Genomic DNA, 19165 nt, shown 5'->3' with positions numbered 1-19165 from the left:
GGTAAACAGTGCTCTTACATTCCACAGACAGAAGACATAAGGTGTTTAGACTATAGACCGGTGCTCGGCTGTAGAGCACCGAGTCGGTAACGATGGAAGTTGAAGACCCATGCCCCACCCGGCTATGCAATACACGTTGTACCTGTGTCAGAGTACTTATTCCACCCATCTGTCTGTGTCCCTTTTCTGCCTATATATAGAGATTTCTGTATCTGTCTCTCTGTGTCCCTTCATTCCTATATGGAGTTCTGTGTCAGGCATGCCCAAATATGGAGTGTTGTGATGTCAGAACAGGCCAGCTCCATATATGGAGCATGGGCAGGGGCCCTGTCCAGAGCCCGGGCAGAGGCCTTTTGTGGCGGTTCTGGACAACAGTGAGTCCGACCGACTCGACACTGGGCATTGCACTCCCTGTGGGCGTGTGTCGGATTTTAATGTCGGTGGGGCTAATGGTTCTTGAGTTACTTGCATTATAGCCGTATCGTACAGACAGACGTATACAGAGACATGGTATAGATATAGCTTGTGTAACGGTTGTGTCCACTCTCAAACAAGCACTTGCCTGTCCGGGCAACCTGAAAGCAGACTCCACCTGCCGAAAGTTATCAATCGAGTGTAAAATCTGCCTCAAATTCGAGCCTAGGTTTTGAGTACACTCACGTCGCTCTCATACACACACACACACACACACACACACACACACACACACGCACGCACACACACGCAACTTGCAAGCCCAACTGGTGTGTTGTATCTTAAATAAATAAAGAACGAACACCTGCATGAATTAAATAATAGCTGTAGGCCTACCCTACACATGTTTCCCTCTCGCCTCGCTTGTCTGGCTGTCATGTCCACACACGCACGCACCAAGGCTACATGACACAGTCATCACAGTTGCATATCGCCATGAATGGAATACGTTTTTAGGCTACTATATTAATTTTACCCATTCGTGTGCACAAGTGTGTGTGTAGCCTATAGGTATAGGTGAAGGCGATCAGTGAAACTGCTCAGTGCTGTGAGTGCATGCTGTGGGTGGGTGATTGTCGTGATGCCTGCAGCCCTGCACCGCACGTTAATGAGAGATAACCTCGCTGGCAAGGCAGTCATAAATAATCAACGTTTATGTGGAGTGATTGATGAATGAATCATGAACATATGATGAAGGCTGGTGTGTGCTGGTGTGTGCTGGTGTCGCTGCAAAACGGCCCTGTCCCGTCTCGCTCATCCTGACCCAGATGACCATATCTGCCGTTTATCTGAATGACTGTTAAAGCACTTATTTAAATGGGTGAATGATTAAGCCCCTTACACCTATAGGCCTATAGCCTACAATTGCAAATAGGCAAGATAGGCCTACGCTTGTTATTGTCACTTGGAAATAAAGGCGTGCAGTCCATTTATGCCTAAATATTTTGTTTTAATATCACAGGGATTATATAGGCATCTGATGTCACACTGCGCTCCCGAATCATCTCACAAGTGCACTCGCACATATATGTTTAACAAGGCCAGTAAAGCACTGTTTGATTAAGCAAACTTGTACATTGTAAACATATTGTTTTTAATTGCTTGTATGTAAAGTTGGAAATCTCTCTTTTTCTTTTTAATACAGTTTTATATTAACATTTTAGGAGTGAATATGTTTAGATGCCTGCAGTGACAGCTTGTCAGCTGATCAAACAATGCTGCTCCGCTTTTCTACGACAGAAAAACAGCCGAGGACAAAGCCTACGACACCTGACGTACTTTTTGTCCTGCATGGCACACATTCAAGTTCAGTGTTTTTCGGAAATGATAAATGCCGACAATTGCGGTAATTCCGGCGTGCGCCCATATTTTGTCAAGGCCTGCATGGAGTTTGTTTGTTTTCTTTCCTCTGCATGCAGGTTATTGGATATAATATCAGATTATGGTAAGAAAAGCACTAGTACGGAATTCTCCTTTAATTAAACACCAACGAGGAAGTAATCAATCCATGACAGAGACTCTTGTTTGTTCCGTTTGTTAGCATGGTATAAAGCTGTACTGGTTACTGTAGGCTATATATATATGGTATCCATATCTGAATTGCCATCGGGTCCCCCCAACAAAGATGTCTGTGAACACGGAAGTATAGGGCACTTATGTGAATATATGTACTTTCATATTTATATAGCCTAGAATAGATCATGTGTCAAACTGATGAGGCTTGTGTTTAACAGGGTGTGTGTGTGTGTGTGTGTGTGTGTGTGTGTATTGTATGTTTCTGAAGTACAGTATGTGGGCAATGCGCATTAAAAAGAGAGCCCAGGGGAAATTCTTGACTGGGCTTTTTGTATATAAAAGTTCCTTCTCTTCTCATGTTGCGTTAGATCTCAATCCCTTACTCTATGACTAAAGTGGACCATTTACTGGCTTGGTACTCATTTTTCATTCATTCATCTAACTAATTTTGATAAGACAATGAAAGGAATATATCATATGATAAAATGTTACTATAGACACTAGAATACCATAGATTAAAAGGAGGCATTTCAGTTGTTGATAGGCTTATTGCATATTTGCACACACACACGCGCATGTGCATGTGTGTGTGGCCCTTACATTACTACCATGTTACTACACCGTTGAGTATAAGCCTATATCCATTAATGCAATGTGATGCATGCAGGTATGCTGCTTAGGCTTGAAGAAATTGTTAGGCTATCTTTTTTAATAATTTTAATATAATAAAACATAATTGGGTCCGAGAACTCGGTACCGTTATCTTGGTTTAGCCATATGATTTCCCTGATTTTATTAAACCGCCAAAAATTACCTTATTTGTAATTATTTCGATTTTTTAAAGTGAATGTTACAGTCAGTCGATATGATAGTCTGATTATTTTCCAAGGGCTCCAATCTCTAAGCCTGATCTAATCAAAATCATTCATATGTTTGTTTTATTAAAACCACAAAAGCCAATATAGATGCACAAATTATATACATAATTACTAATTTACCACATGATCGACCGTTATAATGAACAGGCACAGCAACCGTACCATAGTCATTACATTGGGATATCGTCTTAGACTATAGTATAACACAATGTGTAGCCCATTGTGTTCCTGACAACAGCATGCAATGCATTGCTGGCTGTATGATTCAATGTCACGCCGTTTGCTCACAAACTGGCCCGAGAGGACGCGTGAAACTATTTTCCACTGTAATTACACAATGAGGACACGGGGCTAAATTGGGTAACAGCGTCGCCAGAGCCCTATATGCACGTATACACGTTCATTTGGCGGACCACTGTGCCGTCACCTGTGTGTGCGTTTCTCGACCCCATAAATCAGAAAAATAAAAGTACAAGGATATATATTTTCCTTCCCTTTCCTTCTTTCAAAGACCAGGCAATGTGTGCTGTGAACACGCGAGGCGCTGTGCATCATCTGCTCCACAGCCCTCTGCTAGTACACAGACAGTGAGAGCAGCCATGGAAAGGTGGAGAACGGACTGTTTTCTTTGTTATTTTTAAACTCTTTGCAAATCGCACCTATGACACTATTCATAGTGACCCGTGTCGGTTCGTATTCCCGATGCACCCGAAAGCGGCAAGAAGATTTTCACAGGTGAAGTATAGATCACTTTTTTTTCCTCCTTCCCCAGCTCAGGGATTGGGATTGCGGTAGTCGGGAGATATGTGCCATCGTTTTTTTTTTTTTTTTGCTGTATGTAAGTCAAATCCGAAATCGTAGTGTGATCTTTCTCTCTCCCTGCGCCTCGTAACGGAGGGCAAAATGTGCGTTAAAAGTGCTAGTTGTTCATTGAGTTACACCACGGCCATACGCGCGGATAATAGGAGGGAACGATTAGGTAAATAGTGTTTCAAAGTTGTGCACTTGTCGGTCGGCTGCTGAAGGGCCTGGCTGTGGCTGGGCTGGCTGACTGTGTGTGTGTGTGTGTGTGTGTGTGTGTGTGTGTACGGAGTTTGTTTCTGGCTCCCCTCCCCCACCCGTATACCGCCGCCAGTCCGCTGCTCTGCTCTGCTCATTCTGGAGAGGCCAAGACATGAATGTGATGTGAGAGAGGTTCACTTCAAAGGAGACACGGCTGTAGTGTACTTACAGCCTGCTAGTGCTCTCTCTCTCACACACACACACACACACACACACACACACACACACACAGACACACAGGTCGCCTGCGAAACACAACCACTGTCTGATCATGCACAATAGACACACACAGCTGTAGATATACAGTCCGAGGAGGCATGCTGGCATGGATCGCTGTTGTTGTCCCCGGGCAGTTTCTATCTAGTGTCATTTTCAGTTATACTTCAAGGCTGGTAGTGAGTCGGCCAGGGCTTCCCATGTTATTCGCGTGGTCTGGTCAGTACAGTACAGTACAGTACAGTAGCCTACTACATTTTATTTTAGCCGTGCAAAGAATGTTGAATCGGAAATCCATGCAGTGTAAGCTAGTGCTATCTCAACCGGAGGGATTATCCCATAGCATTTTGACTGCAACGGGGGGCGTGGGGGTGGATCTGGAAATGGGAAGGGAGGGGGATCAAAACGGTCCAATTCAAGGGCAAACTGATTCTCAGAACTCTCTCAACTGGGCAATGCAGTGGCACGTGTGCATGTGTCCGTCCGTGCGTTATATTGTTGGGAAAAGGTAACGGTATTAGTAGGTTTAATTAATTAGGAAATAAATGTATGTACCTGTATTGGACAATGGCGTAAGTGGGCGTGGCCTAAATTAGAAGTGACTTTAAACTTGAAATTATTTCTACATTGGGGCCGCACAGTTAATTTCAAAATGTAAAAATAATTATTAACACTACAGTTTGAACCTCCAAATGCTAAATTGTTGTTAGCAGAGTGATTGATAGTAGCGTAAAAATATACAGCATTTGCCCCATATCAGTCCCTACGCTCATTCTGTAACTCCGCCTCCGAGATGAGGTCACAGTTACCATTCCACTGCATTTCAGAACCGGCGCATGGTTTCCACTAGGAACGTTGCTTACCCTTTTCTGCACATCGTATCCAAAAAGTGAAGGTGGTTGCACACCGGCCGCGTTTTTCGGAAAACCGATGGAGAAACGCAGCTTAAAAATCAGAATTCGCGCTCAGTGTGTGGAGACCTTTAAGGTCCGATAATGCGGACAAGAAAATCCAAGTTACGGGTTGAAACGAGCCACTTCCATGTTCTTTAAGGAAGTTGTGCGCATTAGCGCCTCCCCTGGTCGAATGTGGAATTAGATAGATTTTCCAACTGACTTCAGTCTGTCGACATTCGACCAGGGGAGGCGCTAATGTTGGATGTTCTTGTCACAAATAAAGTAAAATTAGTTCAGCTCAGCTTTACTTTTTGGATACACTGTGAAGAAAAGGATAAGCAACGTTCCTAGTGGAAACCATGCGACTGTTCTGAAACGCAGTGGAATGCATTGGTAACTGTGACTTCATCTCGGAGCTACAGAATGAGCGTAGGGACTGAGTGCACATGTGGGCATGTGGGGCTAGTCACAGCATCAATGATCACACTATTCCTAGTTCAGTGTTGTTGGGTTGAGGACCGAAGCTTTATTGTATTTGAAGGTCACCGCTGCATTGCTTTCCTGTCACTTTCCACTGTCTCGCTATAATAAAGCAAAAAAAAAAAGCCAATTCTATAATAATACGACAAGAATAGGTTGTTCTTCAAAACTTGCGATAAACCCCAATTTATTTATGTAGTATTTTGTATTATTTATTTTCAAATGTATGTTAGGGATCTCATCCTTATGAGCCCGTAAACTGCCCCACTGGCTGTGACATTACATACATTTCACGTATTCTATATAGACAGCCATAGATCACTATACCCTCCTCTGTCGGTGAGTTATCGCGGCGGTATTAAACGTTACAGCGCTGCGTGCGTGTGTGTAGTGCACTCTCCCAATCGCCTAATCAATTGCTGCTATTGTCACCCAGTTTAGTTAAAAATATCTCCACTTTTCTATGAACTGGACAACATTCTCCTACCCGAACTGAATATATGAAAACTTCCTTGCACCTGTCAATTGTGTGCCCCATATAGGTAGGCCTATGTGGTGCTCACTGTTGTGATTTGGGTAAGGTCTCTAGAAGTCTCCATCTAAACCAAGGGGTGGTGGGTGAGGATCCATCGAGTCGCAGGTGCGGACTAGAACATATGCCAACACAACGGACAACGGAGTATTACACATATCTTCTGGAGTTTATTACACACACAGAGAAATATATACAGTAAGAACAGTGGATCTATGACGTCCCTAGCAGATTATGGAAACAAAGACAACAGAATGAGCAGGAACACGCAGTCTCATGTGCGTCTCATGTCATATTGCACATACAGTCATGCCCACCGATACGGTAGTGAACAATCATTGTGTCATGGTTATCAATATGCTTATGCAGATAAATGTTTTGTCACTGAGTCAGGCAGCTGAGGTCATAAATCATAACACTCACCAAAAGAAAGTCTCCATATATGTTCAGTGTGGAGTTGGGGTTAAATGTCACTAATTTGCCTTAATTTGGCGAGAGAGCCCAACAATACACAATGGGGACTACAGTAGACCTGTGCAATATTGACCATATCAGACCGCTAACAGGAGATGGAGAATGACCGCGTTCATGGATTATTATTTATTTCTAAATTTGTATCCCACGATTCTTTTTCACTATCTAATGTAATCCTAGGCACTACACTTCCTCTGCCAACCTGGGGGGGCAGCGGACTGACCTCATGCTTCCTACTATGCATGAGGAGTCTAAGCTGCTTCTTTTCACCTGACGTAGCGCGTTTAGAAGTTTAGAGACCAGGATTACTACCCTAGGGGACACGGGGTGAACATGCAAACTCCACACAGAAAGGCCCTTTCGCCAACCCCGCCTCGGGTATGGGCACTGATGACGCGGAGGAGAGAACACGCCCACAGCGTCTCCAGTGGGGGGGGGGGGGGGGTTGTATGTGTTAATTGGACCGCAGCTGGCGTCATAAGGTTCAACCTAATTATTACACGTTATATTACACATCAGATTTATTGTGATGCAGAGAGTGAGGTGAATGTTGCTCCTGGGGTGTATTTTCCAGCAGCTTGTTGCTTGTTAGTTCTCCAGAATTGTGTAGCTTACTTTACAAGGGCTCATGTGTTGATGCTGTCTGGTACCTCATATTAATAATACATACATTTCAGTGTTTTACTAAGATCTTGCAGTAACCAGTTAATTCACACTATCGGGTAGTATTACTCTACTTTTAACATGGTTTATGACAGTATTATGACACTACGGTACATTGAAAACAAGCTAAGAGTTGGGCTGCATTTGGATGACTTAATGAAGCTGCATCTCATTGTGTATTTCCCCCCCCCTTTGCAGGAGACATTTTTTCGCAGTGGCATAAGTAGAGGTCTGGATCTAATTGTTGTGCGGTGTGGGCTCCACGGGGACGTGGCGTATGGACGCTGTGACTATGAGCGTAAGCGACAAGGGGGGCTACCTAGTGGACCACCTGGGAGGCAGCTTTACTGAGGATGCCCCCAGACCCCCAGTCCCCGGGGAGGAAGGTGTGTTGGTGTGCAGCGATGGGCGCCAGTACGGCAACGGCGTCTATTCCTCAAAGAACGAGATCCTCAAATGTGAGGCCTCTGTTGCTACGCCCAGGCGGCCTGACTTGGACCTGGGCTATGAGCCAGAGGGCAGTGCTTCCCCTACGCCACCCTACTTGAAGTGGGCAGAATCTCTGCACTCACTTCTGGACGATCAGGATGGCATCCATCTGTTTAGGACGTTCCTCAAGCAAGAGGAGTGTGCAGACATGTTAGATTTCTGGTTTGCATGCAGCGGATTCCGCAAACTCGAGGCCAATGAGGGCAACGAGGAGAAGAAGTTGAAACTGGCAAAAGCAATTTATAAGAAATATATCTTGGACAACAATGGAATTGTCTCCAGACAGATCAAGCCACCCACAAAGTGCTTCATTAAAGACTGTGTGATGAAGCTACACATTGATCCGGCCATGTTTGACCAGGCTCAGACTGAGATTCAGACTATGATAGAGGAGAACACCTACCCTTTATTTCTCAAGTCTGACATATATTTGGAATACACCAGGACTGGCGGAGAGAGCCCTAAATTGTACAGTGATCAGAGCTCTGTTTCTGGGAATGGAAAAATTCTGTCGGGGTATCTACCGACATTAAATGAAGATGAGGAGTGGAAGTGCGACCAAGAGCTGGAGGAACTGCCCGAGTGCGATCCGACGCCTAGCAACAGGCTCACACAGAAGTTACTAATGGAGACGACGCCACAGCGCATTGCCAACACGAAGAGATTCCCGGACACTCCAGAGTACAGGTAAATCCTCCCAGCCATCTAAAAGCATTCACTTCAGCCTCTAACTACCCAGCTACTCTTCAAGCGCTGAATTAGATATGAGCACGCACGCACGCACACACACACACACACACACACACACACACACACACACACGCTCGCACCTACAGCCCTTTCCTACCTCTCAGTATGAGTGCTGCCTGAAGTTTGAGATGAAAAGAGCCTGGATGTAGCACAACGGACAGCTTAAGCAACACAGGAGGAAATTCTTAAGTATGGCTGTGTATCTGTGAGAAAGTGTCAGAGGTTACAGGAACCTCCTTTGCTTGCTTTTAGAAGGCTCTGTGTATGTGTACTGTAGTATGCATAGTGTGCATACTATACACATATCTTTCTGTAGGTGACCATGGTTTTTGAAGGTGATTTTCTTTATAAATCAGAAAAGGAAGGAAGGAAGGAAAGGTGGAAGACAATCTTGCCTTGATTTAATGGTGCTATGCACTGCCTATAAATGCAGAGTGCAGATCATACATTGTAGTAAACCTTTAAACATAAGAGATATAAACTATATAACATTAACGATCTCCCTTGAAATGTTATGAACAATTGGCATGAAGCGCAACAAAATATTTTCAAATCTATTAAAGCAATTAATTCATCCATTTCTGAAAACGCCTTTCTTATTATTTTCAATACCACTGGTAGTCTTCTGTTGGATCATTGGATGGCATTGGCTAGTGTGCATCAGTGTATGGGTTGTGTGTTATGCTTGATATCAGAGAGTGAAGAGTATGCTGTTCAAAGTTTTTATTCATTAGAACAAAGCGGAGATCCGGGCACACTTAATGTTTCTAGCCCTGATGAAGACCGTATAGGTCGAAACATGTTGGTTGAATAAAGTTAAATTAAGTGTGCCCGGATCTCCACTTTGTTCTATATCCCGATTGATCCCAGGAGCACCTTTTTACTATTTTTACATTTCTTATACCTGCACACCTCCTGAGCACCTGGTTGCTTCCTTGCCTCAGTTTTTATTGATTGTGCATCTATTACGGAGATATCTACCTCAGCTGTGAGTGTGAGCAACGCATTGGTGCAAAATATTGTATGTATTATTTGTATTGAACCATTCACTAGACTAGCAACCGTAACTCAGTGCAAACACGCTATTTCAACTGGGTACTAAGAGGAAAGGTCTATGGCAGGAGTCACCAACCTGGGGTTCGCGAGCTACTGGTAGCTCGCCGAGACCTATGACCTATGGCAATGGCACTCACAGTTCTGGTGTTCCAAAAGTTAAAAAGCCTTTATTAGTTCATCTTGACTGAGACCTATGTTTGAGCAGGAGCCATTGTCAGGGTGTGAGGGAGTTGCTTCAGCAGAAGGGTAGCATTATGCATTTTTAATATGTTTAGTCAGTGTTCAGGATTGCAGTCCAAAACTGACATGGCTGGGATGACCGATGTATCCACCTGCCCGATATATTGGTCATTGGTATCGGCAGTTATGCAGCTGACCCTAACCCACATTTCTATTGCTACTACTACTTTCAACCTTTCCGTCCATATATTTTGGGCATGTAATTCGTGAAAATGTTCAAAATAATAATAATAATAATGACAGATTAGATCTACATTTTTTTCAACATTTTCTAATAGGGCTTAAGAGTTTAAATAAATAAATTCAAGTTCGATGATGTTCTCAAAAATAAATTAATCAAATCAAAGTTTTGTCAAATTGATTCAGGGGGGGGGGGGGGGGGGGTCTACTAGGACTCTCCAAATCCGACACTCAACATTCTGGCATCGGCCGGGCTCTATAATAGATTACTCACGAGGCAACATCGAAAGAAAGCAATCCAGGCAGCCAGGTAGCATAGCAGGGAAAGCCAGAGGCAGAAATGCTCTAGTTGACCTATAGGTTATGAGTGTGATGGTCAATAAGTCATGAATGAAACTGTCGTTTCAACAAAGATAGGGTACACTATACACGCACACAAATGTTATGTGACACTGACTTCATCACCAACACATCCCCCCCCTCCAGTGTGTCTTCAGACGATTCAGTACAAGTAGGTGAAAAAAAGTGGGCAGGAATATGAAATGAAGGGTATGAAAGGGACTCGGCTGCCCTCAGGGCTACCTCATTCTGCTGATTCAGCGAGGGCCAAGGAGACCACTGCACTGCTGCGGCGATGGGGATGCTGTGTTTATTGCCACAGATATCACACTCTGTTGACTTAAAGGACCACTTCACCAATTTTCAACCTATGTTCATATAATAGGTCCTCACTAATAACCATGATAAAATGGCACGATCTTTTCCTACTCAGTCTGTGTCTCATAGGAGGGCTGTGGGCAGTTTAGAAACCGTCTTCCAGTGACATCATCATTAGGCAGATTATTTTTTAAACAAGATTATTGATACAAAAAATCGTGAGAACGATGGCTTCCATTTTCGCATTGCAACTTTTCAGGACTAGAAAGCCTGCAGTTTCTATTAGCTTGTATTCCCCATCGATGATGTCACTGGAAGACGGTTTCTGAACTGCCCACAGCCCTCCTATGAGACACAGACCGAGTAGAAAATAATTGCGCCATTTTATCATGATTATTAGTGAGAACCTATTATATGAAGATAGGTTGAAAAGTGGTCCATTAAGTGAAGTGTGCATTGGTTTTAGGGGCTTCTCAAAAGAGCCCTAAACATAATTGAAAACATTCAACGCCTCAATTTATGATTTTGTCTTCCAGCGATGATGAAAACAATCTAACAGAGATAAAATGTTTATTGCGTGGCGTTCCGTTTCACAGCGACGCTTTCGTTGTGTCTTTCTTGTGCTGTTGGATGAATAAGCATGTTTCCAGAGTCATGGGTAATCATGTTAAGTAATTGAATATAATAATCTATAAACAGAAAGTACATGTATAAATATAAATGTACTATAAATGGAAAGGCATTTAGTTTTTCCTTGCCATGTCAATAACACATGACACCACCAAATTGTACTGAGCTGTGATTTATGTGAACATACACCCATAATCTCTTGGAAAGATGCTGCTCTGACTTATCTTGGCTGTAAATTGGGCTATTCTCTGACAATAGACAGTAGGAGTAGGCTGATTTATCAATCCAACAATGACTCTTTATTGGGCCCTTATCTTCCCTGCCAATTTCCCAAAAAGGACTATTGGTACAGAATACGTTTTTCTTTTTCTTAATTGAATTTCCAATGATTTTGGTTCAGCAAAACCTGCTCTGAGTGTATTTGAAAACCGTTTCAAATTGTATTCGTCTAGACCTGCGGATGGTTTGTTGTTAGCCTATGTTTGAATGGTGGTGGTGTCCTACAGCAGTGGTTCCCAAATCTTTTAGCCCATGACCCAAAAGAGAAATTAGACGAAAATAGGCGATCTACAAGCTCACAACACGTCGCTTCGTGCCACGTTGTGAGCTTGTAGATCGGCTACTTTCACTACTTCTAAACATTTGTTTTCTAATTCATGGAATGTCTTAGATTTTTCTTTTGATTTCTTCATGAAATCACTGGGGGGGACGGGGGGGGGGACGGACAACAACTCTAATATAGAGTTCCCACTGCAGCTACGTAAATACATGCTGACTTTGAGGCCAGAGCCTCTCTACTTTGACGAAGTTTGCGATCATTCATATAGTGTGTTTCATACACTTGCCAACTCCACCCGGCATTCCAATGCATTCCATCACAGCTCCAGTTTGCCTATCAGTACCTATAATGTTCTCTCTCCTTCTTTACCTACAGTATAGCCTTGTTACAGGCCACTACCAGAATAAAACCGGTGCCGTCTGTTCCTCTGTGAATTTATAGTTTATATACTTGTAAACAGTCCTGTAGGCCTATTAATGAGCGCCGTTTTGTCTACCTTGATGGAATCAAGATGTAAACAATGGGCTTTAATGGCGCAAGGAGATGACATCACGCAAAAACTGTGCAACATACTATGACGTGGGCAGCCGAAAACTCACTTTTTCTTGTACATTTTTAATAATCTTTGCACACACACACACACACACACACACACACACACACACACACACACACACACACACCAGTGTACGTATGGAAAGGGCCACAGATCTGTTCAAAGACAATACACTTCTTACTTAGCCATGGCATGGTTAATATACCGTAACCACACAGGTGTTATATTCAATAGTCAGATTGTGTGATTTGATAACCAAAATAAACTAAAAGTAAATACTCCAACTGCTATAAATCATTCCTGACAACTGTTGTGACATGATACTGTCATACTGCTGTCATTTGCTGCCTGTGCAAAAACTAATCCCTCTCTCAAAGTGCATGCACAGATTCTTTAGTTCACCAAATAAGTTTCAGCTGTGATGGAATGGAACTGGAAGATGTTAAATTATTTTGAGTTAACTTTGGCATAGAGGTGGGTAAAGATTTTCTAAAATAGCTCAAGTATTTTAGTGCTTTTCTCTTAATATATATATTATTTTTTTTACGCAAAGACACTGTTCACCAAGACCATTGCCATGGTGCAGTTATTCTATCCCAAGAAGTCCTTGACTTTAAGATTATTTTCCTTCCCTCCCAGAAAAGCAGGTATCAGGGACAACTTAGCTTTCAAGTTTTTGCTTTGCTAATTTCCAGACTATTTAATAATAGGGACTTTCAACGGCTTTCATGTTACTTCATTCAGCCCTCTCATGATGAGGGTGCCTCTTGCCATTTTGAGCGTTATATGTGACAGCATTTAAGACATGATGGATTTCTCTCTGGCTGCCAAAATCTATATAACTGCACCTCACTTATCAATGTACTACTCCCTTAATGGCCCTGGACGTGATGAAATGTAATTAGTAAACGCAGCACACTTGAGGCTATTTTTAAATGATTATTTCATCGATCAAGCATCGGGTTGGAATTGCAGAAAGTCACATTTCATTTTTAAATTGCCTTTCAGGCGTTACTCTTTGTGCTTTTATTAAACTAAATTCGACATTAGTCGTGTCTGAGACAGACAACTGAGGACATTATATAGTCTTTCAGATCACTTTGAAAAGATTAGATGAGGTAATAGCATAATGGCCTGTTGTTTGGGGCGGGGGGGTAGACATTTTCCCTGCCTTAGGGCTCAAATGTGCGTGGTTTGGTTGACTCGACAATTAGTTAGCATTATTAGTGGCTTACTGGGTTGAGCAATCTGGCTACATCATACAGTCTTTGCTTATTCACAGATGAGTGCAGACACTTTTAAGTGTTCATCCCATTCATGGCCTAAATGAACTCCCACAAAGTTCACTGAGGGAGAGACGGGCGGGGGCTCTCGATATTTGCCCACATACCCCCTTGTACTTTACGTCTATTCTATATAGAGCATTAACCAATCCATCCGCTAGAGGGCAGCGGCAACACTTTGTGTAGCCATGTCTGTACAACCAAGCGTGCATTTGTCATTGCTATCATCGATCAATGCGGCCATCATTTTTTTTTAGAAACAGTGCCATCCTTCTGCTTTCCTTTCCTTATTCTCATCGGGTCCACCACACAGCGGATCATCCGTTTCCATCTGGTTCTGTTTTTTGTGCCTTCCTCCTGCCACCATGCAGGTGTCCTCTCTCGGGAGAGTCTTTTTTGCAGAGCCTAGGTGTCGATGGTCGCTGAGGGGGCGCTCGTTTTACGTTTTAGGTTTAGCTTTAGGCATAGTTTTACTGAGGTTAGGGTTAGATTTAAGGCATATGCTGTAAAACAAGCGTCCCATCAGCCATCAGCGCCCATTGAAATCCAGGCTCTGCAAAAAAGGTAGTCCCGTCCTCTCTCACCCAGTGCCCGCCGAGTGGTCTAAATACCTAGTTAGCGCCCACGCTGGGCAAGACAGACCCGTTGAGTGTCTTGTGGTAGTATTGTAATTTGTCCATGGCTTTACAGATTTACATTCCCCATGCATGAAACCGGTGTTGTGATTGGTCCGGTCTGGTGCCAAAGGGTGCATTGGTTATTTCACGCAACGCCAGTATTTTTTACACATGCACGCACGAGTACGGTACAGCACGGATGTGCACGTGCATCCACACGTGCACACTCGAACGTGTCCCCCTCGATTCATGAGCCAATTACCCAAATGGCTATACTTTGAATAACAGGTTTACAAGTGAGTGTGAAAATGCATCCTCACTCCTCGCATACACGGTAAGCAACACAGCATTTTGGCTTCAGTACCCACTACTGCCAGTATCCTATCTACTACACACAACAATGCCTCTGCCATCTGTCGAAGAAGAGAAAGATACTTGTTCAAAGCAAACTTGTAGTTTCAGCTCCTATAATTCAAGGCATTCCTTGAGCAGATTTACAAAGACTGTCTGAGACTAAGCTAGAAACTGTCTGGCTAATGAAAAGCAGTCAGAAATTCAGAAGCAAAGGTTTTGTTTTGAACTCAGTACCTCCTGCATTAACCACTTGAACCCTCTAGCATCCATATTCTGGGGGGAATATTAGACAAAAATAGCAGATCTACAAGCAAACAATACACCCCAAACTATTAAGATCGGCAATTAGTGTCTATCTGTGCACGCCACTGGGTGTAGTCTGAAGAAAGTGGTCATAGTACAGAGCCAACCGTTGTCCGGATTACTAAGTCTAGAGAGTTTTAGTGGTTAACCATGTGAACTCTAGCTTCCCTATTCTGGGCATATCATAATTGGCGAAAATCTCCAAGCTCTTACAGAGCTTGTAGGTCGGCTATTTCCGCTATTGACGTGCAACAAAGAATATAAGGTGCATGGTTAATGTTACTATGCTGTGAAAGAGCAACATGTTGTGAAGAGAGGTGAGGTGAAGAAGACACCTCCCATGATCTATAATTCATGTACAGGGAGCAGCTTAAAGAAACTATGGATCCTATAGAGTCTACCACTGTCCCTAGAGTGCAATATAGCCCCTCAAAAATTATCCAGCTTTTGGTGTATGCTAACACAAACTATGTGCTACACAATCATTATATGCCTTTGACAATGAATGGACAATTTTTTGTGTTCGCGTAAACACAAACATTGCGTAACACAAACATTGAAGACGAAGGTGAGGAGGGCAAATTCTGATTGGCCGGAATGAGATTATGATGTACGATGATAAAATCGCCCCTCACTTCACACGGGTGTGATTTCTTTTCATATTCCATCCTGATTGGCTAAGATTGTAACATTTGCAGTAGTGTTCCGTTTTGAACAAAATGCCTCATGAACGCAGGGTCTGATTGCCGTGAAACTTTGCACGCACATTGGTGCTATAACAGCTGTGCTCTGATCCTGTTTTTTTTACCTATAACTGGAGCAATCAGTGTGAAACTTTGCACGCACACTCCCTAGAGGCCAAGGCAAAACCTCTCCCCTGCAATTTACACATCTGCCTGCCTTTTATCTTAAGTTTGCAGGAGTGGCTAGTTTTTACCAAAATGCCTCAAATCATGAATGGAGCGTCCAATTACCATGAAGTGTTGCAAGCACATTCCCACTAGGAAGAGGAAAACATGTCACCCTTTTCACATTGGCCTATTATAGTGCCACCAGCAGGCTGATTTTTGCAACATTTATTTATTACTCCTACAGATTTTGTCCAAACATCAGGCAAATCGGTGAAACATTATCTCTATAGTCATGTCATCAAGACGGACCTGGCGGTGGTGACCTGTGCTCCAAGGAGAACATTTTTATAGTTTTTTCATTAATTAAATGTATTTATCATCATATCACCTAATTCTTCTTAGCCATAGTAGTGTGTTGCTTTGTTTTTAACGATCTTCTTCACTCGGAGTCAAATGAACACTGGATTTTACCGTGCATGTTGGTCCTCAATGGTTTTCTGTGTGTGTGTGTGTGCGTGCGTGTTTGTTTTGCAGGCATGCACCATGGAGGGAGCCCGTCAACCCATACTATGTCAACAGCGGCTTCGCTATAGCGCCGGCCACCAGTGCCAACGACAGTGAGCAGCAGAGCATGTCCAGTGATGCAGACACACTCTCCCTTACCGACAGCAGTGTGTACGTATATCGACCGCACAGTGTTTCCTTTTCCACACACACACACACACACACACACACACACACACACACACACACACACACACTGCACAAAACATCGGTACACTTGTGTTTACACTCGCTCATCACGGCCACGGCCATTATCTTCAATAGTATAACGCCAGATTCATAATATTTTTAAATCGTTACTCATTCATCATATAGTGGAAGAATGGCCTCCTCTCACAACATAAAGAGATATACAGTATATGGTCGTCATTCAGAAAGCAGAAGCCGCTTTGTATTGATGTCTCAGTCGAGCTTACAATGTTTAACATTCCTTTCAGGTTTTTCTTTTGTCTCGGTTCTTCATTAGGAACAAAGAAAGCAGAGCTTCTTTGTCTCTTCTTGTACATAAATGTGTAGCCCCCCCCCCCCCCCCCAGCCCCGTTTGATATGAAAAGCAAAAGAAAAAAAAAAATCATCAGGATTTACTTAGCTGGCAGAACTTCAATTTCAGTTGAGAGCGAGCAGACCAAAAATGTTCTGGCAGAGGGAAGATAACAAATCTGTTTTCCAAGTTCAGGGATGGCATTGGGGAATCGTACCGAACGGAACATCAAAGCCTTGCACAACTGCACAAAAACCGCCACACGGAAAAAAAAGAAAAGGAAAAACGTGTTTGAAGTGGAATGGATTAGAGGCCATTATCAGCTAATTGCTCCAGAGCTTCTAGCACAGGAGAATCACACCCAGCATGACCACTGCCATTTGACTGTGTTGTCATCACGGCATCCACAATCTGCCAGACCACTGCTGTTGCAGGGGGACAAGAATAATAACGTTGTTTATTCATGGGTTATGTTTTATGAAAATGTCTGTTCCAGAGATGGGGTACCACCCTACAGATACTTATGTTTTATAAAAATGTCTGTTCCAGAGATGGGGTACCACCCTACAGATACTTATGTTTTATAAAAATGTCTGTTCCAGAGATGGGGTACCACCCTACAGATACTTATGTTTTATAAAAATGTCTGTTCCAGAGATGGGGTACCACCCTACAGATACCGCAAACAGCATCGCCGGGAGATGCACGAAAGTGCCAAAGCTAATGGGCGAGTCTCTCTACCTCATATACCGGTAAGTTATTTTGGGTTATTTCCCTCTTCTCTCTCGCTCTCTCTCTCTCTCTCTCTCTCTCTCTCTCTCTCTCTCTCTCTCTCTCTCTCTCTCTCTCTCTCTCTCTCTCTCTCTCTCGTTATTTCCCTCTTCTTTCAGTATTTCTGCTTCTACATCTCGCTCTCTCACCCTACTGTATATCTCTCTCTCTCTGCCCTTCTCCTTTCCCTTATTTTTTCCACACTTTCCACCATTGCAGAAGTGTGTGTTTAAGCCCTTCGTGTCTCAGGGCCTGTGATGGAGTGTAAGAATAGCTGATGGTGAAAGAGAGGGCTGTCTAAACGCCGCTTGATGCTTTTCTAAGCTGTGTGTGCTGAAGCCTAGCAGAAGAAATGAGTGTTCCTCCATGACAGCCCCCCCCCCCCCCCAATGCCTTCCGCTGCAGCTTGCTGTCTGTCTTGCAGGGAGAGCTCCCAACCCTAATTGGGGCCTTGGAGTCAGGAGTCAAATTAAAATGACACACTTTGCATCCTATTAGGATGCATGGATTGAATGTCTGTTACAGTAAAATCTCTGAAGCGTCACCCTGCCCCTTTCTTGCCCCAGCAAATGAACCATGACTTAAGCTCAGTCACTTGCAACAATATAAATGGTATAAAATCTGTACTTGACTTGACATCGTTGCTGTGTTTTGGCAGGCTGTTAATTTTCCCTCTTGTGACTTGTGACTTGTGACTGGTATGAAATGAGCAACAAATACTCAAAGGGTGAAATACAGTTTGTCAGAAGGTTTTTAAAAGGACCATACTGGCCAAAATTCCATTCATTTCAGTACAGAATGAAAATAAATTTGAGCCCTCAAACTTGCTACTCGCTAGGTAGTAAATAGGTAATTCAACCTAATGCATTGATGTGTCCTGTCAGTACGTAGTTATGTTATTGCAAAATTTTAACCCATTTTAGACGGGAACCCCTTTTGGTGTTTTAAAGCATTATGGTATACTTTAGCTTTTGAAAAATAGCAGATCTACAAGCTTGTAGGTCTGCTATTTTTGAAAAATGTGCCTCAAATCTTTGAATATATATTACCGGTATTACAGAGTGAACATTTTAACTAAAATATTTGCTTCCGGGGAGTCCCTGGAACAACATATTTTCCGATGGGGGTCGGCGGCTAATTACATATATTTTTGGGAGTCCTTGGCATGAAAATGTTTGACTAACGACATGGGGTTTTCAGAAAACTGTCATGATTTAGAAGGCATTTGTAGAATCGAGCTCAGGTCTAAATAGGTTAAAGCACAGATTGATTTGAAAAGTCTACCCAAAAATAATCCCTGGAAAACAATATTGCTTTATAGATTACGTTCACATTTCCACTAGTTAGTCCACCCACATCAGTCTCAGCTGGAGAAGCAGGTGATTTTAAGGTGGATAAAGTGGGATTATTGCTGATTCCAACAAACAGCAGCATGTTTTTGAAAATGGTTGGTGGTAATGTAAAGTAAAGTATACAGTACCATGAATCAATAACCGGTAGCTAATCACGGCAGACCACCGGTTAAAGAGATTTCTCAGATGCAATAAAATTGTCAAAATAAAAATTTCAACCTAGTGTATTTTCTTATTACCGGTATATAAATGTAATATACATTAATAATACATTTGAACATT

At 42.9% G+C, this 19165-nt stretch overlaps 1 protein-coding gene across 3 annotated transcripts in view; it reads left to right on the top strand.

The window, feature by feature from the left end:
- Positions 1 to 3464: 3464 nt before the first annotated feature.
- Positions 3465 to 19165, top strand: part of axin1 (axin 1) — a 31274-nt gene continuing 15573 nt past the window's right edge. For all 3 annotated transcript variants that reach the window (XM_080776350.1, XM_080776351.1, XM_080776349.1), the window contains exons 1-4: positions 3465 to 3602; positions 7389 to 8366; positions 16250 to 16390; positions 17416 to 17512. In XM_080776350.1, the coding sequence (XP_080632476.1) occupies positions 7468 to 8366; positions 16250 to 16390; positions 17416 to 17512 (1137 nt within the window). In that variant the 5' untranslated portion in view covers positions 3465 to 3602; positions 7389 to 7467. The remainder of the gene's footprint in view (positions 3603 to 7388; positions 8367 to 16249; positions 16391 to 17415; positions 17513 to 19165) is intronic.

This window comes from Protomyctophum bolini, assembly GCF_963924005.1.
Source record: "Protomyctophum bolini genome assembly, chromosome: 11".
In the NCBI taxonomy this organism is placed as follows: domain Eukaryota; kingdom Metazoa; phylum Chordata; class Actinopteri; order Myctophiformes; family Myctophidae; genus Protomyctophum; species Protomyctophum bolini.
The sequence above is the reverse complement of the archived record's forward strand: the minus strand, read 5'-3'. Positions and strand labels throughout refer to the sequence as shown.